At 44.4% G+C, this 24521-nt stretch overlaps 2 protein-coding genes across 4 annotated transcripts in view; both read right to left on the reverse strand.

Moving 5' to 3' along the window:
* Positions 1-15453, reverse strand: part of NFRKB (nuclear factor related to kappaB binding protein) — a 35963-nt gene extending 20510 nt beyond the window's left edge. For both annotated transcript variants that reach the window (XM_082627964.1, XM_082627963.1), the window contains exons 1-9: positions 15357-15453; positions 14150-14303; positions 12848-13003; positions 10672-10873; positions 3594-3721; positions 2785-2959; positions 2182-2283; positions 1360-1433; positions 232-316 (exon numbers count right to left, since the gene is read on the reverse strand). In XM_082627964.1, the coding sequence (XP_082484090.1) occupies positions 232-316; positions 1360-1433; positions 2182-2283; positions 2785-2959; positions 3594-3721; positions 10672-10873; positions 12848-12982 (901 nt within the window). In that variant the 5' untranslated portion in view covers positions 12983-13003; positions 14150-14303; positions 15357-15453. The remainder of the gene's footprint in view (positions 1-231; positions 317-1359; positions 1434-2181; positions 2284-2784; positions 2960-3593; positions 3722-10671; positions 10874-12847; positions 13004-14149; positions 14304-15356) is intronic.
* Positions 15454-17701: 2248 nt separating this feature from the next.
* The window catches only part of PRDM10 (PR/SET domain 10), a 97808-nt gene continuing 90988 nt past the window's right edge, over positions 17702-24521 (reverse strand). For both annotated transcript variants that reach the window (XM_082628377.1, XM_082628376.1), the window contains 2 exons: positions 22112-22215; positions 17702-19440 (listed from right to left, as the gene is read on the reverse strand). In XM_082628377.1, the coding sequence (XP_082484503.1) occupies positions 19243-19440; positions 22112-22215 (302 nt within the window). In that variant the 3' untranslated portion in view covers positions 17702-19242. The remainder of the gene's footprint in view (positions 19441-22111; positions 22216-24521) is intronic.

The raw sequence follows: 24521 nt of genomic DNA on the forward strand, positions 1-24521 counted from the left end.
TAGTTTCGTTTTGATTTTTTTAAACCAAACTCAATGAGTGCTTTAAAAAGTCAATGATCCGTTGTACTGATTTTATATTCACTCTCCACCTACAAATCCATAAGAGGCAATAACAATATAAAGGCTATCAGCAAGAAGAATGCTGTGGTTTCCTTTCCTTTTGCAATACGTAGAGAGGCCTGTGTAATCTAACACCACAGTCGATGGCCACCTACAGAGGACGTCACTTACCTGCTAGAGAGCCCTTCCTGCCGGCATTTACTCGAGTCATGATGTCATTGAGAGTCAGGTCCCCCGTCAAAAGGTCTGGGTGATCCTAGACGTGATATTCAGAGATTTGGTATGGAGGTCCAAAAGAGGAGCTAAAACTGTTGATTTTCCCAATTTACAGATAAAACTAGATGTTACGTGTACTTGAGGAAATTGTGTTGAATTTAAAACGTACAGAGATAAAAACTATTGCTCTTCATAATGGGGCAGGGGAGAACTGAGCTCCAATCCTTCATGTGTGGCATTTAGTTTATAAAGCTCTTTTGCGTTCCTTATCTTATATGCTCTTCAAACAGTCTTGCTAAGTGCTATTTTACAAAGACTGAAAACAGATTCAGAGAAGTTAAGGGATTTGCCCGACATCATAGTAAGTGGAAAAGACAGAGACAGAACTCGGTTCTAACCCCAACAGGAGACTCTTCCCATCTCACCACTCTGCCTTGATGAACTGCCTTTCCTTCCTCCACCATGATCTCTGGCTCAGCGTTACCTCGATTTGGTGGAGCGAAGGAACAGAAACGTAAAACGTGGGAACAGCACAGGCTCTGACGCTTGGCTCTGCCACTTAGTGGCCATCGGGCGTCAGACAAGCTCCCTGGCCTCTCCAAGCCCTGCTAAACGGACGAAAGGATTCGCACAGCAGTGTCGTCCTAAAGACTGGATCAGGGCCTCCCTGGTGGCGCAGTGGTTGAGAGTCCGCCTGCCGATGCAGGGGATACGGGTTCGTGCCCTGGTCCGGGAGGATCCCACATGCCGCGGAGCAGCTGGGCCCATGAGCCATGGCTGCTGAGCCTGCGCGTCGGGAGCCTGTGCTCCGCAACGGGAGAGGCCACAACAGTGAGAGGCCCTTGTATCGCAAAAAAAAAAAAAAAAAAAGACTGGATCAGACACGGCAGTAAGCATGCCTTATAAAGTCAAAGCATGTCTTCTCCACACATCTTTAGTGTTACTGGGCCTCCCATGCTGCTCCTGTGCCCTAACAAGGATAAGGAAAGGGGATTGATAACGTAGTGACTCCCTGTATCATCCCAGGATAGTTGATCCGGGGAATTAGACTGAAAACCTACTGACCACCCCCTCCAATCTTACTGGTTGGTGTTTCCGCTTCTCATGGTGCTTCTTTAGCATTATCTTCAGGTCACTGTCCCCCAGTTCTATTTTATCTGAGAGAAAAGGAACCAAACCACATGGACGGTCATTCACTTCCACAATGCTCAAATTCACATCTTTCTGGTCACTTGTAATGTTCGAAAGTAAGATATGTTCTGAGTTTCCCTTCTGACCTGTGTACTACAAGTACCAACCATCTTGCAACAGTCACAGGCTCAACTCTGCTGCTTTTCTGTACACTCGTCAATAACAACGACCTCGGTACTCAGCGGCTCCTAAAACACCTAGAAGTTCCTTAACATTCTCCTTTGACTCCTATCCCAACTAAAAATAGTCTCTAATTTCACAGACATGCCAAGAAACTGCTATGCCTCTGGTTGCCCCTTTTGTTCTATTATTGAATTATCCCTTAGTATTATCTTGGGGGGTTTTTTTGGTTGTTGTTTTTCTTTGTTTTTGGGCTGCGCCGGGCAGCATGTGGGATCTTAGTTCCCTAACCAGGGACCAAACCCGAGCCCCCCTGCAGTGGAAGCGTGGAGGTCTTAACCACTGGACCGCCAGGGAAGTCCCGATATTGTTATTTTAAGATTCTGCTTTCTTGAGGCCAAAATGCCGGCTGATCAGCTCCTAAGAGAAATTTTCAAAACAAAGGACAGAAGCCCAGCTGGCCTACCTACCGGCGGAGAAGTGGAGTTACACGAAAGCTTCCCCAGGTCTCCTCAACACCGCTCTGCTTTCCTGGCAGGCAGAACCCAGTTTCCCACCCCGAGGCAGTCCTCAGATCCACAGAGCCCCACTCACCTGCAGTCTTCATGTCCGTGGTGGAAAGCGTGGGCACCACCCTGAGGGGCACCGCAGGGCTAGGAGAGCGCGCTGGAGAGCTCGGGAGCCACGAGCTGAGATCTGCAAAAGAAAAGTTTTCTTGTAAATCCAACCTGCCTGTGGACTCCAGCAGGGGAGACTGGGTAAGTGGCTCTTTGGGCTCAAGAAGGCTAAGCCAACAAGAGGGAGGCCAGGCTCCACCACTGCTTCATGACCCTTCCCCAGACGGACCGCAGCACTTGAGTCAGTGCAACGGCTCTTCCGGGAGGAGAGACTTCAACAGTGGCGGGTCACACTGCAGAGGTCACAGTCACTATTACTCTCCTGCGGGGACAGTGGTTCTCTCGAGCAGCTGACTGGACCAGAGCACCTGCTGGGAGGGCCCCGCGTGTGCCTGAGCGCCAAGGGCGGCGAGGTGTGCAGTCATAGCCACCCAACGGCTCTGAGCGTCACCACGCGCCCAGACAAACCACAGGGATGGCTTCCTCGCGGGGAAATGGCTACCACGGCCTCCAACCAGACAAGCAGCTGCAGGTGCGGACCGATGAGATACAGATGGTGCGGGGCACGGAGGACACATACCCTCCTCGTCCGATGACAGGGCCGAGTCCCCACACTCCTCCTTCACTTCCCGCAGGACCTTCAAGTAGCGCTGCTGGGTGCGCCACTCCCGCTCCTCGGGGGTGCGGGACGGTGAGGGGCGCTTCTGCCGGGAGGGGAGGGCGGGACCGCTCCGCCGGGCCATCTCCAGGAGGTCCTGGGAGAGATCGGATGGGATGGGGGCACGGCCTCAGCCACAGCTTGTCCTGACACGTTCCCCGAGTCTACACTTCCTTCTCTCCTTTGTTAGCAAGCTCAGTTCCCTCCTTCCAAATAAAAGGGGCCTGTGCTGATTATGATGGAAAATCCCCAATCTGAGCGCTGCGCTGCTCCATCGAGAATGAATACTTATACCAGACACCGAAGTATCTCCATACCGAAGCTTAAAGAACCACTAAGAGCCAGAACTACTCTGCCCCAAGGCATCCCAAGGCTGGTCCAGACCCAGAGCCACTGAGCCTGGCACCCATTAGGCATCCGAACATGAACTTGAGGGCAAGCTGGTTCTCCTGCACGACCCACCATGGATCTGAAAGCTACCTCTTTTTCTGGGTAAATACAGAAGCTACAATATTTCATCAATTTTAAGATGTATCCTTCTTTTGTTCCTGTTCTAACGTATCTGAAATCAGGATACATCTTAAAACATATCATAAGAAGGAGGGATGCACTTGGTCGTGTCAGTGCTTGATGCGCAGCTTCCTTCCTCAGTGGTATCTTTTGTTCTTGCCCCTGATCCGCCCCTTTGGGTCACCAGGTGTGAGTCCCATGCAGCTCCCAGGGGCACTTACACTCCGCGAGGCCAGGATCTGCTTCAGCAGCCGGTGGAAGTACTGCTGCTGGGAGCTGAGGTAGCGTTTGTACTGCGACCGGAAGCACAGCTGCCTGTACTTGACCACCTCGGGGTTGAAGTGTCCATCTGCAAAGAACAGGCACAACCATGCATATCCGTCAGCCACCCATCAGCGAGGGCTGGAGAAGCGGCCAGCTCTGCACTGATGGGAGGACAGTGTGGGGAAAGGGGAGCCTATGGTCCAGGGGGAGAGACAGAAAGCACATAAGCCAGTACTCGACTCTCTGACGTGCTGCCAGGAAACCAACCTAAAACCACCGGAGAGAGCGAGAAGAGTGACATCAGGAAAGGAGCCCCTAAGGAAGGTGACATAAAATGAGGCCCGATCAAAGCAACTGTGGGAAGACGTTAACAACTGATACACATAGGTAAGTTTTACGGATGTGCATCATACATATTGGTTTTCAACTTTTCTATATGTTTAAAAAATTTACTGGGAGACAAAAAGTAAGTAGGAATTTTTAAAAAGTAAACACTTAAAAAGTAAGTAGGAATTTTTAAAAAGTAAACACTTAAAAAGTAAGTAGGAGTTTTAAAAATAAAAATAGGGAAAAGGCAGAAGGAACAGCACGTGCTAAGGCAGGCCCTGAAGCAAGGAAGAATGTGCCCACTCCAACCCCTGAAGAAATGCTGCTGTGAGGAAAGCAGAAAGGCTTAGCTGAGGAGGGGCCGAGATGACCTGTGAAACTGGGCAGACGTCACACCACACAGAACCCACAGCACAGCCTGGACTTTATCCTGAGTGCAGTGGAAATCAGCTGAAGGGTTTAAAGCAGGAGAATAACACGGCCGAGAGCAAAAAGAGAAAGAAAACCACTGCAGTGATCTAGGAGAGGGACGACAGTGGCCTGCTCGGACCTCTCCCCACATACCCAGGGTAGAGCCAAGGCGCCAGGAGGCCTGCAGGGCCCTTCGCTGTGGGTCCCATGTATCTCGGCCTCATCCTCCACCAGCCTCCCTTTTGCTCACTCCGCCACAGCCCACGCTCTTTCCTGAAATACCGTACTCTTCGCAAAGCCTTTGTCCTTAAAGTCCCCTCTGCCTGCAAGGCTTCCTACTAACACCCAGTACTTCACAGCTTGCTCGTCGCACCCTTACTGAGTCTCTGTCCAAATGCACCTCCACAGAGAAGCCCTGCCCAGCCACCACCTCTCAACCAGACCCTTCCCGTCACTTCCAGTCCCATTACCCTTCCTCACTCTTTATAGTGCCTGATACCAACAAACACTTGCTTGTCTATTACCTTGTTTTCCCCTATTAGAATGTAAGGTCATGACTGTATCTCCAGAACCCTGAAGAATGGCTGGCACATATTAGCTGATCAGTGAGCAGTGGTTATGTGAATGGCAGTAGAGAGACTTCAGATATATTTCGAGGGAGAAAGATTAGACCTGCTGTTAGTTTGGATGCTGGGGCAGGAAGGCGGGCATGGTACCTAGATCACTGGACACGAGCAACTCGTACCACTGCGGGAGCCGCGATGACAGAGGTCCGTTTTGGAATATTAGATTTGAGCAGGTTGCTACGAAGTGAACTAAGGGGAAAGATGGAGAAGCTAACCTCAGAAGGCTAAAATGAGGCACTGAAGTACACGGTGTTTCCTTCTTTTTTTTTTTTTTAATTCCAACCACTTTAATGATATTCCGAGGTAACGAATAACAGCAAACACTCAGAACAGGACCTGACATGGAACTGTCACCATATAAGGAGGGCCTTGCATATATTAACTCACTTCATCTTCACAACCACCCCACAAAGAAGGTACTACTGCATCCTCATTTTACTGAAGAGCCTGAAGCATGGAGAAATTAAATACCTTGCGCAAGGTTACACAGCTAATAAAAGGGGAAATCAGGTCTGAACCTGGGCAGTCCAGCTCCAGAGCCGCTCCTAGCCACCGCATTACGCTGCCTGTTGCAGGGAAATAAGGAATTTGACCTTCAAGAAAAGAGACAAGAGTTCAATGCTACTGATGCTGATATATAGAAATTGGATGAAAATTCTACTTCTTTGCCTCTGCACTTCTCCAAAGTTACCTTCCTTCAGTCTTTAGTTTCCCCACCAAGATAGCCAAACGCTCTATTAAAATAACGTTTCGAGGGACTTCCTGGTGGCGCAGTGGTTAAGAATCTGCCTGCCAGAGCAGGGGACGTGGGTTCAAGCCCTGGTCCGGGAAGATCCCACATGCCACGGAGCAGCTAAGCCCGTGCACCACAACTACTGAATCTGCACACTAGAACCCGTGAGCCACAACTACAGAGCCCGCGTGCCACAACTACTGAAGCCCACGCGCCTAGAGCCCATGCTCTGCAACGAGAAGCCACCGCAGTGAGAAGCCCGCGCACCACAACGAAGAGTAGCCCCCGCTCGCTGCAACTAGAGAAAGCCCGTGCGCAGCAATGAAGACCCAGTGCAGCCAAAAATAAATAAATTAAACAAATTTATTTTAAAAAATAAATAACATTTCGAGTACATCAACGTAAAGAAAATATATTATTAAAATTAAACTGCTTTTACTATTCTTCACGTGGGTACCGGCAATTTTTTTAATTGAACGTGTGGCTCACGTAACATTTCTGTTGGCGGCGCTGGGCCAGACAGCAGCGGCACAAGAGACTGCAGCACCAGGGGAAGCTGGTAAACCAGGGGCAACAGAGCCTGGTAGGCTGTGAAATTTATTCCAAGTGAAGGCAATTGGTAAACGCTCTGAAAAGCAAAGTTTTGAGATGCTCACGCTGGTGGCTGTGTGGAGATGGGGGCTAGAGCAGCCCCGGCGAGAGACCCCAGAGAAGAGCTGGTGGGTGAGATCTGGCAGGCGGGGAGGGAGAGGGGTCCTAATGGCAGGAGCAGAGGCAGAAATAGTGAATAGATGAGGGCTCAGCAGAGAGGGGGGTGCGGGGAGGGCGTCTGAGGCACAGGAGGAAGCCAGGACGGGGAGGGCCACAGCTGCAAAGGGGGGGAGTCTCACGATGGAGGTCAAGGCATCAAATGCTACAGACGGGTTAAGGAGAGAACAGAAAAGCTATAGGCTGGTTTGCAAATTACACATTCACTGAAAAGAAATGGAGCAGAGGAAAAAGCAAGCACTGAAACAACCAGCAGAATAGGAATACGGACCACACGTTAGATAACAATATGTCAGCGTTAAGTGTTATACTGAAATACAGAATTGAAGTACAGAATTTAAATTAAAGACAGTATTTTCTATATTTCTGAATTTGATCATTTCTGGTTACCTAAGAGAATGTTCTTGCTCTTCAAAGATGAATGCTGAAAAATTAGGAGTCTTAGGTCTGCAATACTCTCAAGGGGTTCAGCAAAAATAAAAATAGTGGTAATAAGTACAATAATGACAAGAAAAAAAAATGTGGCAAAATATTCCTAGTTGGTGAACCTGGTAAGGAGTACGTGGGTGTCAATTATAAATTCTTGTAACTTTTCTGTAGGTTTGAAATTTAAAATTTAGAAAGTCGAAGGTGTTGGCAGGCAGAGGGAACAGCCACCAGGGGACGGTGGCTATGGATGCCTTTCAAGAAGTTTGGAGAAAAGGGAAAATGACAGAGAACAACGAAGGGGACAGGTGGTTAAGGACTTTTTTAGTGTGAGACCCCTGACCACATCTACAGGCTGAAAAAGGAGTGGAGGAAGTACACATGGTAGAACAGTTCACTGAGAAACGAGGTCCCGGAGGACGTAAAACGTGAGAGGATCAAGAGCAGAGGTGAACCTTAAACAGACAAAAAATATCCTTCCTCCGAGACAAGTAAAAGTAGGTCAGGAGGGAAATGACTACAGTGTGCTGGGGGGGAGGCTGGAAGCGGGAAGCTGGCGCTCATGACGATGACCCTTTCCTGTAGGAAACAGAAGTCAAGGGAGCTCGACAAGCACTTGGAACTTATGGAAAAGGTGAGTTTTTAAAACAGAACCAGAAAAGATAAGCAAAAATAAAAGCACACCGAGAGCAATGCCAGCTCAGTCAAGACGCATAACCGCAGTAACCGGGTAACGCAACCGTCCTCATCACCGTGGGACCTGAAACATGACACCGGACATCGCAGAACTCCTGCCTTGCATTCCTTGTTTGCCTCCTTACCTGACCATCACATTGTTTTGGAAGGAAACGTGCCAGCGTTACAGACAGTCCCTGATACAGCCTCTACTACCAACCAGGCCTACCAGCTTATCCCACCTGAGACCCTGGCTTCCACGACATAAAACACTGGCCAACCAGAAGGGAAATCCTCCTTAATGATCCACCAAAGGAGGGAATGCTCATTTTAAACCTTAAGATAATGCGGTTTGAAATGATAAGCTTATTCTCCTCCAGTCTTTTTGCAGCTGTCAAGCTGTCCAGTTTCACAAACTCAAGATGTGCTGTCCTTCAGGGCCTCCAGCCAAAGCAAAGTCACCCCAGAGAGCGGGAAGGGAAGAAGCATCCTCTCCTCCTCTCCACTGGACAGAGAGCAAACTGTGACCGAAGAGTGGCCCCAAACCATCCTGGAATCCCCAATGTAATGACCTGTTCAGGCGAGGGTCAGTGGATGCTAAAACTGCCGGGTAAAACCAACGCTTTTGGAAAATAAGATTATCACATGGTCCCTAAATATCACCCTACAGATTGCTTCTTAATTATAGGGGGAAAAAGGTGCCCTTACAGTCAGCAGCTCTGGCAGATACCACAGAGCCAAGTGATCAAAAGCCTCCCGCCTCCCTACCAACAATGCAAGACTGACATCACATATCCCCTGAGTGAAGGGATGAGAAAGAAATGACATTTCCCATCTCCTTTCTTGGCAAAATGTTTAACCCAAAACTAATTATGAGGAAGCAAGACGACAACTCCCCAGAAAGCAAGACATTTTACAATTCAAGTGTCCTGGGCTCTTCACAAGTGTATTTTGAAAGACAAGGAAAAAAGGGCAGAGGGCCCTGGATTCAGGGAGCTGAGAGACAGAAGATCCAAACCCAACACATGAATCTTGAGTGGATCCTGGATTTAAAAGCCAACTATTTAAAAGCCAACTGAGTGGTGCTGGGAAAACTGGACAGCTACATGTTTAAGTATGAAATTAGAACACTCCCTAACACCATACACAAAAATAAACTCAAAATGGATTTGAAACCTAAATGTAAGGCCAGACACTATCAAACTCTTAGAGGAAAACATAGGCAGAACACTCTATGACATAAATCACAGCAAGATCCTTTTGGACCCACCTCCTAGAGAAATGGAAATAGAAACAAAGATAAACAAATGGGACCTAATGAAACTTAAAAGCTTTTGCACAGCAAAGGAAACCATAAACAAGATGAAAAGACAACCCTCAGAATGGGAGAAAATATTTGCCAATGAAGCAACTGACAAAGGATTAATCTCCAAAATTTACAAGCAGCTCATGCAGCTCAATATCAAAAAAAAACAAACAACCCAATCCAAGAATGGGCAGAAGACCTAAACAGACATTTGTCCAAAAAAGATGTACAGATTGCCAACAAACACATGGAAGAATGCTCAACATCACTAATCATTAGAGAAATGCAAATCAAAACTACAATGAGATATCATCTCACACCAGTCAGAATGGCCATCATCAAAAAATCTAGAAACAATAAGTGCTGGAGAGGGTGTGGAGAAAAGGGAACACTCTTGCACTGTTGGTGGGAATGTGAATTGGTACAGCCACTATGGAGAACAGTATGGAGGTTCCTTAAAAAACTACAAATAGAACTACCATATGACCCAGCAATCCCACTACTGGGCATATACCCTGAGAAAACCATAATTCAAAGAGTCATGCACCAAAATGTTCATTGCAGCTCTATTTACAATAGCCAGGACATGGAAGCAACCTAAGTGCCCATCATCGGATGAATGGATAAAGAAGATGTGGCACATATATACAATGGAATATTACTCAGCCATAAAAAGGAATGAAATTGAGTTATTTGTAGTGAGGTGGATGGACCTAGAGTCTGTCATACAAAGTGAAGTAAGTCAGAAAGGGAAAAACAAATACCATATGCTAACACATATATATGGAATCTAAGGGGGAAAAAAAAGGTCATGAAGAACCTAGGGGCAAGGCGGGAATAAAGACACAGACCTACTAGAGAATGGACTTGAGGATATGGGGAGGGGGAAGGGTAAGCTGTGACAAAGCGGGAGAGCGGCATGGACATATATACACTACCAAACGTAAGGTAGATAGCTAGTGGGAAGCAGCCGCATAGCAATAGGGAGATCAGCTCGGTGCTCTGTGACCACCTAGAGGGGTGGGATAGGGAGGGTGGGAGGGAGGGAGACACAAGAGGGAAGAGATATGGGAACATATGCATATGCATAACTGATTCACTCTGTTATAAAGCAGAAACTAACACACCATTGTAAAGCAATTATACTCCAATAAAGATGTTATAAATAAATAAATAAATAAATAAAAGCCAACTGACATTGGGAACAACTGAGAAAATCTGAATATGGGATATTCTAGGCTATTACTTGTTCAATGTAAAGTTCCTTGGGTGTGAATTTAAGACTGTGATTACGTGGAAGGATGTCTTTGCTAAGAGATACATACACGCTGAGGTGCTTGGTGGTAAAGTGTCAGGTTTTCTGCAGAAAAAAAATGTGTATGTGCATCACACACACATACATCCATGTGATAAACCAAATTGTAAACTGTTTTTAATAATTTTTGAAGACTAGTCATAAAGGGTGTCTCTAAGATGCTAATAATGTTTTACTTCTTGATCTGGGTGGTGGTTACACAGCTGAGTTCATATAACACATCAATGAGCAATACAATTATGATTTATATGTTTCCTATGTAAGTTAAAAATTTTTATAAAAAAAAAAAAAAAAAAAAGAACGGCCTAGGCAGCGAAGTGTTGCATGAAAGCACTTGCAGTCAGTGTCTGTACATAAAAATGGAATAAAACGAAGAAAGGAGTACGCACAGAAGTGGGTGTGTTCCCACCATCCGGTCCTCTCGAAACAAGAAAGCTGAGCTACACACCTCGGAAAAGCTTCTGGGCGATGTGCAGAGGGTTTCCAAAGCGGAAGTTCTCCCCGCTGAACAGAGCGAGGATGAGCTGACCCTGCTGCTCGGTACTGTCCTCAGGAAAGCGGGGCAGAAACCGCTGGAGGTGCTCGCGCTGCGAGGCGCTCAGGACTTCCTGCCACGTTGAGAAGCTGACTACGTCAAAGAAGATCTCGGGCTGGGAGAATCAGGAAAAGCAGGAGGAAAGTGAGCAAGAAAAAAAATGAAGTTTTTAAGTTTTTTGTGCATAAGTGGGTAACATATGCATAACATAAAATCTACCGTTTTGTCCATTTTTGAGTGTATGGTTCAGTGGCATTAAGTACAATCACAAAGTTGTGCAAAAATCACCGTCATCCAAGTTTCTACGTTTTTTAAACAAACTAAAATTCCACTGATCTTTACTCAATTCTCGAAACTTGGGAGATCAGGGCTTCCCTGGTGGCACAGTGCTTATGAATCTGCCTGCCAATGCAGGGGACACGGGTTTGAGCCCTGGCCCGGGAAGATCCCACATGCTGTGGAGCAACTAAGCCCGCGCGCCACAACTACTGAGCCTGCGTGCCTAGAGTCCATGCTCCGCAACAAGAGAAGCCACCGCAATGAGAAGCCCTCACACCGTAAGGAATAGCAGCCCCCGCTTGCCACAGCTAGAGAAAGCCCACGCACAGCAACAAACACCCAACGCAGCCAAAAATAAAATAAACAAATAAATAAACTTTAAAAAAAAACAAAAACTTGAGAGATCTGTTGGGAATTCCCTGATGGTCCAGTGGTTAGGACTTCACTGCCGGGGCTCAAGTTCAATCCCTGGTCGGGGAACTAAGACCCCACGTGCTACGAGACAACAAAGCCCACATGCTGCAACTACTGAGCCTGCCCGTTCTAGAGCCCGTGTGCCACAACAGAAGAGCCTGCATGCTGAAACGAAGGTCCTGCGTGCCACCACTAAGACCCGATGCAGCCAAATAAATAAATAAATATTTTTAAAAATAACTAAATGAAATAAAAAATAAGAGTTCAGGCAACATCTGGTTAGCTCAACAACAGGGAGGGAAAGGGAAGCAGCAGACAGCAGAGAGAGGAGCAAGGGACCTATAAGCATGTCAAGTACTTGTGACCTTATCCTAAGGACAATGGGGAGCCACCGAAGGGTTTAAGCAGGAGAGAACCCAGAAACCAGCCACCTGCCAGGCGTCTCAGCAAGCAGGCACCAAAGCTCCTCTGGCTCCCTGTCCAAGGTCTCCCCCTGCAAACCTGTTTCTGCATACCACTTGATTCCTCGCATCTCAGTGTCTGGCATAAAGTAGGTACTTCAATAAAACAAGTGTTTGCTGACTGAATGAATGACATGAAGAGGTTTACTTGAAAGAGTGTGCAAAGAAAACATGAATGGGAAAGATATACAACAAGTTCAGTACCTGTTACTTCGGGTAGGAGAGGGAATAAGGGCAAAACAGTGGCTTTAATTTTATCTACCATTTTTGACACATTATGAAAGAAAAATCTGAACCAAATATAACTAAATGAAATTATCTCCCCAAACTGAATGATGCACGGATGTTCGCCATATGATACTCTACGCCTGTCCATATGTTTGAACTATGGCAAAATAAACAAGATGATAAACACGTTTCAGCATACCTAGTGCCTTGGACATAATAAGCACTAAATAAATGCCACCATGATCATCATGATGACTGCCTGTGAAAAGTGGTCAAAAGCACACTATTAACGCTATCCCAGGGAAGGTACTATTAACTGACTAGCAAGTTGGTTACCTTATGAACAGAGATAATATGTTTGTGTTTTGTTTCATGATTCACAACATAGGTAAACATTCTAATGTAAAGATATACACAATTCTGCCCTTACATATAAAACTTTTGCCAACTGCTGAAAATTATCTTGTCAAAATATGGCGTATGTCATTATCGAGTTACATATTATTAAACATGCAGAATGTAGCTTATACTTTCTTCCTTAATCAGACTATTAAACAGACTTAAACTTAAAAAAAAAAAAGATCACTCTGGTTGCAATGTAGAAAATCAGAAAGAAGGGAGCACAAAAGACTGAAAACTTGCAGAGTGTGGAAAAGGCTGAGAGGAACTGCTAGAAAGAAAAAGATGGTGCCGCCGTCACTACTCACATCCTCCAGAAGGTCCTCGGGCAGACTAACCCTAGTGCCCCCCAGGAGGCAGTCCTCCATGATCCGCGTGCCGTGGCCATCTCCACACGGGCCCAGCTCCAAGGGATCCGTCAGCATATGGTCCAAGGAATCCATTGCTTATGTTCCACGGGTAGCCTGGACAAATAAATGCAGTCAGACCTCGAGACAGAAAGGCAGAATTCCCAGGGATCTGTTGATACTAATGCTCTTTCTGGCCCAGAAAATATTCAATCTCAAATCTATTCTTCTACCTTATCCATATACCCTAACGACAGCTAAACAGCTCTTTTCCCTCCCTTCCACCATTGCATCCTCATCTGAATTTCAGATCTTAGCCAGTAGGTCTCTCATTACTCAGAATACTTCTACAGAGACTCCCCAATTTATAGAAGTTCTTACACCTTCATTTTACACAGGAGCACAATGAGACTCAAAGATTAAATAACTAGATCACAGTCCATAATTTAGACTTCCCAGGCCAATAATCTCTCACTCTAATATAATTTATTTTTTTTTAGCAAGTAATTCTTTGTTGTTCCTTCACAAAAGAAATTTCACTGAAAATCCAGAGTAGTAAAATTCAGACAGTAACACTAAGTTATTTAATGAGGGCCTGTTAAGTGCCAGGCCTTTCATACACCTGATTTAATTCTTATAAGTGTGCAAGATAGGGTTATTACATCTATTCTACAGATACTAAAACCTAGGATCAAAACAGATAAGCAACTTGCCCAACCCCAGAGGTAGGACTGAAACTCAAGTCTGCGTGACTGCAAACCCATGTTCTTAACACTACATACAATAACTCCTGGATAAACTCTCAGTTTAAATCAGGAAAAGCAAGCATCTTAATATGACTTTATCAGTCCGCATAAACTCTGGAGGATTCAAGCACCTGACCAGGACAGCCAGCAAAGTCAGCGGCCAACCCACTTCAGTTGGTCCAGCTGATACTTAAAACCACGTAGATGAAATGCTATTTTTCTCCTTCCTGTAACAACTAAACACTGCTGGCTGCCTTTAGAAAACTACATAGGAAAACTTTTTCAGAGAGCATCTCATAAGGCTGATGGCTGGAATCAGGTGCACAGCTGAAGCCATAGTTAACAGGGCCACAGGGAGGCTGAACTCAACCACTCCACAAACATTTGCTAAAACCATTCTCTCTCTCTGATTTCTACCAAATAGAGAGAGAGAGAGAGAAAAAAAACAAACAAACAGATTTAACAGTTAAAACACCAAACTCCTAGCCTTATCTCAGTGACTTTGGCCAAATCTTACCTCACGGGCTGTCAATTTCCTTATCTATATAAGATGAAGGAGAGCTGGACCCGGTCCTCTCTACTGTTATTTCCAATCCTGGAATCCTGCAATGAATAACCTCCAGGTGGATGCATTTATATAACTTCATGCAGTCATGTAATGACTTCTCATCCTGAAACTCTCAAATGATAAAGAGTAGACTTGTAATATTACTACTAAAATAAGCACGTTTGCACTAATTATTTCAAGTTATCTTGAAGAGATGTCAGATCTACGTAAAGGTACAGTGGAAAGATTAGTGTTCAAAGCAGCTGCGTTGTCGCCAAGCAACTGTGTCCCACCACCCTTCAGCACATGACGAAGTACCGCATCCTGAACACCCCTGGTGCCTAAATAACTGACTGCAGGTAAGAAAGCACATGGCATTTGCATTTAACAAAACTTTTAAAAAGAAAAAAAGTGTAGATGCAACCTGATGCTCAGAATAAAGTCCTCTTTATAGCCAGAACTGGCACAGAAGAGGGTAACAGCAGCAAAGCCAGTGTTTTACCTGACTCTCAGGAGGATCACCTGTTTCACAACTTGCTCACAAGTTTCTTCAATTAGCTTCACTTCAATTAGTGAAGCTAGTTACTTCAATTAGCTTCACCTGAATTCACTTCAATTAGTTAACGTGTAGCTAAATTTAATCTATTCGAGGGGCAACCTGTGCCCTGCTACTATTCTGAAGAGGATCTCAAAATACAAAAAGCAGGCAGCTTCCAAAGGGTTGAAAACCGGAAGCCAAGGCCTTCTAAGTCTTGCGGCGTCCTGGACCAAAGAGGTCCATCTTTACTAGACCGGGAAGGCCTCTCCCAACGGCCTTTCCCTCGCACCTGGGATAACCTTCACTCCTGGACCCTCCCCAACTCAGAAGCCAAACCCCAGACTCCTTCCGGAGCAACCGCCGGCTCCAAACTGCAAACCCCTCCCTAACCGGCCTCTCACAAACCCTAGGCCCGGGTCCCGCCCCGCTAAACCGCACCTCCGCGCCCACAGCCCCTACCCCCACACCGTGCCCAACTCTTAACACCCACCCACCCGGGCCGCCCGCCTCCCGACACGCCCGCTCCCCTGTCCCGTGCCCACAGGAGCAGTGACCTTCGGAGACCCAGACACTCGCTCGCTCCCTCCCTCCGCTCCCCGGCAACACTTTAACCCTTTCGCCGCCCCGGCCCGTCCTTACCTGCTCCGCGGGCGTGGGTCTCTGAACCCGTTACGCTTCTCGGCCCGCGGGTTCCCGGACGCGCTCGCTCCCGCAAGGCGTCTCGGTGCGTGCACGCTCCGGGCTCGGGCGGCGGAAGGGGCGGGGCTTGTGGGGCGGGGCCTGGAAGCGCCGGGAGAGGGGCGGGGCCTGGAAGTGCCGGGAGAGGGGCGGGGCTCGCGGGGCATAACCTAGAGCGGCGTGAGCCCGCCGGGCTGGGCCCTGGGGTGTAGTTTGCAGGCGTCTCGTTGGTCTCATCTGGCTTAGAAGCCTCCGGAGGGTGGTGTCGCTAGTCACCGGGCCGCGAATTGAGGCTCCGGAGCCCATGAGTGAGTGAATGCCGTTTTACTCGCTAACGTTTGCATATCTCACAGCCTGCTCCAGGCACCAGGCTGAGCACTTTCCATCGCTGTCTGTGTACCACAGCTGTGTGCACTATTAGTTCCCATTTTGCGATTTCTCGAGTTTCGTTGAGGAGAACGCGAACCAGAGCCTGTGCCCCGCAACCCACCCGGGCGTGGCCCCACTTCTCTCTCCCGGCTCTCTCCGGTCCCTGGACCCTCGACGTCCGGAAAGACAGTACACACATCGAAGAAACGCATTTTCTTAATCAAACTCGATTAATCTTCCTCTCGTTAAGAATCTAGGCCGCTTTCTTCTTATAAACTAGGTTTAACTTAGAACCGCTTCAGACTTCTTTCACGGCTGCTTCCAACCTGTCGTGCAGAGAGCATCCTCAGTTCTCTCCACTAGATGGAAACATGTCAGTCACGCTGGTGTTCCTCCCTGGTTGGCAAATAGTGGTTTCCAAATAAAGCCAATCGCTCTTCCCTAGCTGGCTGAGTGCCTGCCCCTAGTTCCTGTTAGATTGTTGGGAGGGGTCTCGAATTAGAAACCACCAAGTAAAAGGGGAGGGGAACATCATTCCATATTACCATCCATAAATTCCCTGACTTATGTCTCTGACCACACCAGAGTGAACCAAAGAGTCAAAACAATGTAAGTTGTATTATTAAAAAAAAAAAAAAAAAGATCTCAGAGGCTCTTGTAACTTGTACACATACAAACAAGAAAGATGTTTATTAAAAAAAATATTTATTAATTTTTACACCTGCTGAGTAGCACAAGACTATTAACACTATAACTCACTGAATGTACAGTAAATGTTCACATTTAAATAACAGGATAGGGTCAACATTTTCAACCTGTGGGTCAGCTTCAGCATCTCATGAAGTGCTTTTTAGCCCTACATATCTTATGAGTTTTTTGAAAGGATAATTCCAAATCAGAAAACAATTCCAGAAGATCAAAACAATAGGTTTCTCCGGAATAAGAGGAATTTTACATGATGAAGTATCTGATTATGTGGGCGCAAATGAAACAGTAAAAACGTAAAATCTCTATGTAACCTACTCCAAAATGCTCACACTGCACTGATCCAAGTCTACAGTGCCACTGTGTCTTAGGCGAGGCCACAGTAGAAACATGGGCTACAGACATTTTTTCCAAATTGGGTCTTCAGATGGCTTATAATCTGCCATCTCTTCAAATCCAAGTCCTTTTGGAAAGCCATTACCTTAGAATAAATATACAGAATACCTGATCTTAAAGCAATGTTGTTTGGCTTGACTGCCACACCTGCATCTCTGGTTGATAATATACAAATTAGTTTTAGAGTCTTTACTTATTCCACATAAAGACAAAAAAACAAAAGGGAAAAAAAAGAACTTAGATGGGAAAGAAACAGAGGTCCTTCTGCAATACTTTTTATCTTCTGTGTATTTTAAAACTTGAAATAACTGGCATAAAATGAACATTCCATTCAGTGACCGTTTTCCATTTTAATCAGTAAGTTATTCCTGAGGGGAGGGAGGAATACCTTGCTGGTTCAAATTAAAAAGGAATCAACAGGACCAAATTTAAGTCATAAAAACTAAACTGGACCTTCAGGAAAGTCTAATATGCTTTACCTAGCAAGTCTCTCTCGACTGGACACTAGGATATTTATAATCATCACATTGTAGGACCTTGGGACTCAAAAATCTCTATATTGTGACACAGAGTCAATATTTTCTATTGAAAACATCAGCATTACCTCTGTTACCAAAGATATAGAGTCCATTGTCATTTTCTACACAATTACCAAGTAACTCCCAAGTTCTCTTAGTGCCTCAATTGTCAGGGATAACTAAATGAATGAGGTCTCAATAATAAAGTGCAAAGTCTACATATTAGTAAAGTTACTTCACAGAATTGTTTACTTTTCAAAAAGGTATCTTTACCATAAAGAAGCTACTATACTTCTTAATTTATAGAACCAGTTTTTACCCAGAAATATCAATAAAATAAATTATTTAACTTCATTTGAAACTGAAGGTAGGTCCTTCTGTTCTGGAATGATAAATTCTACCATGCCATAATTATTCTAAAAATGTATTAGTATGTCACAAAAAGTTGTTAAACTACATACTGATTTCTGCAGTGTTTTATGTGCACAACTGGAATGTACAGTAAAAAGAAGGGAAATATTTTCCCCATTGAATTCATAGCTAGTAAGACTCCCAAACAGGAATAATGATAAGAAAAACTATCACTGAGGCAGTTTTTCTCCCTCTCCCAAGTGACAATGTAATATTGATTGGATTCCTTCCAGATCCCTTATAATTACTCTAACATATTATAAATGGTCCCCACATTTTAATTTTTCCCCTAGGTGTGAAGTTGGTCATCTTACCAAAAGGTCCAGACGAATTGCAATACATTTAAAGTTGAAAGTGTTGAGAAATAAGGAGGACCACCTTTCCATCCAACCTGAAAGAATGTTCATTTTAAGACAGCATTAGAAGTACTAAAATACACTGCATGCTGTGAGCGAGGGTTGCAGGTACACCTAGTACGAGCAAGGATTCACCCTTTACCAATGAGTAATACCAATGCCTTTCAGGAAAGGCAGGAAAAGGTCTCAGTGCTTTTTATGCTCTATATAGTTGTTTTAGTATCAATAATTTTTCTTGGTACTGTCATCTCCAATATCTCCTTCTTCATACAAGTACAACCAGAGAATGGGAGACCAACCTGTAATCTGGGAGTCTAAATTCTGTTGACACCAAGCATCCTATTCTTGTACAGGGAGTCCACAGTTGTGGAGTAATAAAGTAAGATCTATCAGAACATGAGGTTCTGGCCTAGTCCACTGAGGGCCAGGGTCTGTGGAAAGCACTACCAATAGCCCAACAACGGTTTTCCAAAAAAGGCAAGTTTTTTTAAAAATCAGCAATAAGAAAAATTTAGGTAACAATTTTTCCTTCAGAGCATCACTGATGAAACCTTTGCTTCATCATTTTAATTTTCATATTCAGTGGGCTCCCTTTAAGTTACTGAGAATGCAAACTCACAAGATGAAGCAGTTCTGACCTAATACACGCCCATAAAATGCACCTTCACCTTTGGTGCCATGGCTTGGAATCAACAAGTCCAGTGGCCATGGACTTGGCACATCCTTTATCCACCTTTGGTACAAACACAATACACTGCTTAATATTTCCACAAAGGAAAAGTAAGGCTTATCTATGTGTTAAAAAACCAACTCAAGAGCAAGGCAAGGTTTCTCTGTCTTGAAATCTACTTTCCCCTGAAAGATCTCCATTCCTTGGCAGAAACTTCTAGGGTCTGAAGAGTCCATTTGGTAAAGATGACCTTGATAAAATAAGCCCCAGTGTATGTATAAGCGTCAAACCTGTGATTTCCAAACTCTTAAGTGATAAATCTTAAAAAAGGAGTTCTAAGTGTCAGAAGCTTCCAGACGTTCCAGACGTATGAATAAGAAAAGACATGATGTGACTCTTTGATTCTGGCTCAAGGATGGAAGTTAAGGTTTAGTGATGTGCACTTCGCTGCTCCCATTCCCGTTGGTGGTGGTTGTAATGATATACTGGGTGGGCTGTTGGCTGGTGGTCTGGGGGTCCAAGTCACCATGCGCAGTTGGCTGAACCTGGACTCCACCAGTGAGAGCAGAAGCTTCCTTTTCCTCCAATTCTGATTGACTTTCTGATAGCACATAATGGCCCTAGAACAGGAAGAAAAAGATCTTCAGAAATCTGAGGCCTAAAATGGGGGGTAGAGTTATGGGGGCACGGTGGGGAGAAGGAATATGCAAAGAAATGTTACATGGGGAACCAAACTAGGCACCTATGGGAGACACTTTGCCTAATTCCTTTAGAGAAGTAGACTACAAAGGTAACTTAAGGGAACACCTTGGTCGTCGTACCAAATGATACAGTGAGGAACTTCAGGGACAGAAATTTGCATCATGATGGTAACCTACCTGGCAAAGGAAATGTGCTATGGTACTGTCCCTGAGAATTTAGAAATTCATAAAATAAGGTGACTATCTGACAGTGTTTAAGATTAATACAAAATGGATCAAAGGAGAGATATTTAAATTCTCCTTAAAGAGGAAGAATGACACCCAAGTCAAGATCAGTGGTTCCCAGACTTCAGAATTTCAAAGACCAGCAAAATTAAAGTAAGAATAAATGTTCCCAAATTTTATTTTGCCAAGTAAAATCATTTTTTAAATGCTACTGTCAAATGAGAGACATTTTAACACTCGAAAGCATAGGAAGAACACAACCTTAGAATAAAAGTCTTTTGCATTGAATCAATTTAACTTTATGAAAACATACGTTGTCTTAATTTTTCTTCATTTTCCCTCTGATCATGAAAAAAACATCTCCATAGACCTGCAGCTAACTCTGTCCCTACATTAACATTTTTAAAGAAAGAATGTGTCTGTAAGAGGGAGAATTGGTCAGCTACACAAGCTGAGAAAAAAAGAAGTCACAGAGGAAACTCGGGCAGCATCCTTTCCAAGCACTGTCCAGAGAGAAAGCCACAGCCAAATACCCATTTGATTTATCGAGGGCCGTATGTTCTGAGTCCACACTCATCAAGCCACTCTTTGATCAGGATTTGGTTTCCTGTGTGGGTCCTTCTCTAGCAGGAGGGAGCTGGTTCTCAACCAAAGGTCCATGGACACCTAGGCAGTTCATAGGTAGGCTTCAGAGAATCTATAAACAAAACTGCACATCAAATTTGTATGTATACTGTGGCAGATGGAAGGGAACATCCTTGGCTATATAATCGGTTTCCCAAATGGGTTCCTGGCCAAAAAAAAGTAGAGTCAGTGAGTCCTCACAAAGAGCAAAAAATTTCACTGATCATGCCAATGAGACTATTCCATTTTATATTAGTTATTGTTTCCATTGACAATAGTGTTACTCTGGATTTATACATCTCTCCTAAGTCTGGTTAATGTGAATTCATGTGCTGAGAAATGGGCGAGCTCTCAGTGTGCTTTGAAAAATAAATAAATAAATCAGGTTTCTGAGGCCACTAGACTACCCTGCTACTCTTTGAGGCCTCTTGGGAAATAGTCTTCCCCTGGGAACATCTCAATATCCCTAGTAACTTAAGAGTATTTTTCTTAATTTACATACTCTGTCTTCCAGAGGCAGGCCAGAAGAAACCAGTGAAGATAAAAACAGAGGTAGCAGATATAATCAACATTGATAGGCCTAACCTAAATATAACAAAATAATTTATGGCAATGTTTTTCACCTGGGGTGGGTGAATTGTTTAAAATAATTTAAAAGAGCTCCATAATAGATTCATCATATTATTTTCTCCCAACCCAGTTGAGGACCCATAGTCACGAAGACTCGTATACTTTCTAAGAAACACATTAAAAAGATGATTATCTACATGTGTATGTATGTATACGGATCTAGGAGGTTCATTATAGTTATTAATTGAATAGATCTTTATTGAGCATTTGCTATAGCCCAGGCCTCCTCTGCAACAGCACTGAGGATAAAGAGATAAAGACAAAGACCTAGGTTTCAAGGAATTAATTGCCTACTGGGAAAAGATAGCACACCAATAATTAAAATAAACTGTGCTACCCCTATGTTCATAGCAGCACTATTCACAATAGCCAAGACATGGAAACAACCTAAATGTCCATAGACAGAGGAATGGATGGAGAAGATGTGGTACATATATACAATGGAACACCACTTAGCCATAGAAAAAGAATGAAATAATGCCATTTGCAGCAACATGGATGCAACTAGAGATTATCATACTAAGTGAAGTAAGTCAGAAAGAGAAAGACAAATACCACATGATATAACTTACATGTGGAATCTAAAATATGGCACAAACGAACCTATCTACAAAACAGAAACAGACCGACGGACGTAGAGAACAGACTTGTGGTTGCCAAGGGGGCTGGGGAAGGAGAGAGACAGATTGAGAGTTTGGGGTTAGCAGATGCAAACTATCACATTTAGAATGGAGAATCAACAAGGTTCTTCTGTATAGCACAGGGAACTATATCTAACCTCCTGGGATAAACCATAACGGAAAAGAATATTTTAAAAAATACAGAAATTTTTAATGTAAAAAAGAACGTATATATGCGTAAAATTGAGTCACTTTGCTGTATAGCTGAGATTGGCACACCATTGTATATCAACTACACTTCAAAGAAAAAAGTAAAACAGAAATAAAATTTTAAAAAAAATTAACTGTGCTATAATATAGCACCACAAGAAATTATAGGAATACAGAGGAGGTGCCTCTAACTCAGATGTAAAGAGTTTGCGAGAAGATGGGGGAGGGGGAGGGGGGTGCAGCATGGGGAACAGGAAAACCCTCCAAGCAGCACAGCTTACTGGAGTCACCGCCTTCACTTGGCCAGTGGTGACCGGAGTTGCCACGCCACTGTCTGTAATCACAAACTGTCCCGGGGGGAGCGTCATCATCTGAATCTCCGATGCTGAAAAACAGGAAGGAGCCATAGTTCAGTGGTCTCAGATTTTAATACAAGTTGTAGAAACAAATACCTAACCAGTGACCACATTCCCTACTGAGTCACTTTCCATGGATTTTCTTGCTCTGAGAGTCTTATGTTGATATGATTTCTTGATACAGCGAAAGCACCTCTGATTAAGAATTGATCACATGAGGCTAGTAGAGAGTTACCAAATGTTGGAAACAATCAGTGCATCTCCTTCAAATGTGGCTTCTGAATATCCAGAAAGACAAATATTCAAAACTTTAAAAACCTTGAGATAAGTTACAAAGATTCACCTGTTAGCTCAATATCTTTATCTTTTACAGTCACATTTGATTCCTGGCACAATGTATCCACTATTGCCTAGCAATCACAACTTAGTCTAACATGAATTTTACTTCACTACCACGTTATTAAAGCTAATTAAAAACAGAATTCACCCTAGCACCCAGTTGACAGCCTCTAAATCACATCCTCTACTCAAAGGAACCAGGACTTCTTGGGAAAATGGCTGATTCCAAACCTGGGTCAGAAATGTACAAGGTGAGCATGGAATCTGTTGTCATACCAGCGTGTAAGACACTATAAAAGACTACAGAGTCATGTGGGAAAGATACAGAAAGATGTTCCCACTAGCCAAAGATGGGATAATCTGAGCATCAACAAGGATAATGACTGCAATGTTTTGTTTTTTTAAAATAAATTTATTTATTTATTTATTTAATATTTGGCTGCGTTGTGTCTTCGTTTCTGTGCATGGGCTTTCGCTAGTTGCTGCAAGCGGGGGCTACTCTTCGTTGCAGTGCACGGGCTTCTCATTGCAGTGGCTTCTCTTGTTGTGAAGCACGGGCTCTAGGCGCACGGGGTTCAGTAGTTACGGCTCGTGGGCTCTAGAGCACAGGTTCAGTAGTTGTGGCACACAGGCTTAGTTGCTCCGCGGCATGTGGGATCTTCCCAGACCAGGGCTCGAACCCCTGTCCCCTGCATTGGCAGGTGGATTCTTAACCGCTGCGCCACCAGGGAAGCCCTGACTACGATGGTTTGAAACACATCCAGTGGGTTGAAATTCATAAGTACCCAGCGATGCTAAAACACACATGCCTGACATTGGTCACCTTGGATAATACTAGGAAACAACTCATCATTTTGAAAACTGGTAAATAAAGGAGATGAGCCGAGTATTTAAAGCATCTATTCTGCCGTTCCTGTACAAATTGTACCTCAGTGTAACCTGATGGTTAAGGTAAAACTGTTTTCATTATGGAAGTTTTCTAGCAATAAGTGTATAAAGAATGATAGAATATGACAACTCTGCAAAATCCCTACTGAAATAGTGGAGCAAAGGAAAAAGACAGAAAAGCATTATGTGCCTCCCGATGGAGCCACACACCAACAGCTATGGAATGTTTTGGGGGAAAAAAACAACCTGAATCTGATCAAGCCTCTAGGTTTAACTGCCCATCTATAGGAAATAAAAGAGACAGAGGAAAGCATCTTAAATGACAATACAGGGATGTCAACAGCAAAATCCAGAATGTGGGGAACTCTACAAACAAATGACCCAGTTTCTTCAACATGTTAATTGCAACTTAAAAGAGAGAAGGAGAACACATGTATTAAAAGAAAAAAGGTAAAATCGATTGCAATGTATGGCCCTTATTTGGAACCCAATTTGAAAAACCAGCTATTAAAAAGACATTTATGGGGCTTCCCTGGTGGCGCAGTGCTTGAGAGTCCTCCTGCCGATGCAGGGGACACGGGTTCGTGCACCAGTCTGGGAAGACCCGACATGCCGCGGAGTGGCTGGGCCCGTGAGCCATGGCCGCTGAGCCTGCGCGTCCGGAGCCTGTGCTCCGCAACAGGAGAGGCCACAACAGTGAGAGGCCCACGTACCGCCAAAAAAAAAAAAAAAAAAGACATTTATGGGACTTCCCCGATGGTGCAGTGGTTAAGACTCCGCACTCCCAGTGCAGGGGGCTGGGTTCAGTCCCTGGTCAGGCAACTAGATCCCACATGCCTCAACTAAGAGTTTGCATTCCACAACTAAGGAGCCCACCTGCCGCAACCAAGGAGCCTGCCTGCCGCAACTAAGACCCAGCACGACCAAATAAACAAATAAATAAAATATTTTTTTAAAAAGACATTTATGAGACAATCACAGAAGTATAAACACTGGATATTTGATGGTATTAAAGAATTACTGTAATTTATTTTTAGGTGTGATAACGACACTTAGAGTTGTGGGGTTTTTTAAAAAATATTTATGAATGAAATGATATGAATTATTA

The sequence above is a fragment of the Mesoplodon mirus genome, assembly GCF_964341445.2.
Source record: "Mesoplodon mirus genome assembly, chromosome: 7".
NCBI classification, from domain to species: Eukaryota; Metazoa; Chordata; class Mammalia; order Artiodactyla; family Ziphiidae; genus Mesoplodon; species Mesoplodon mirus.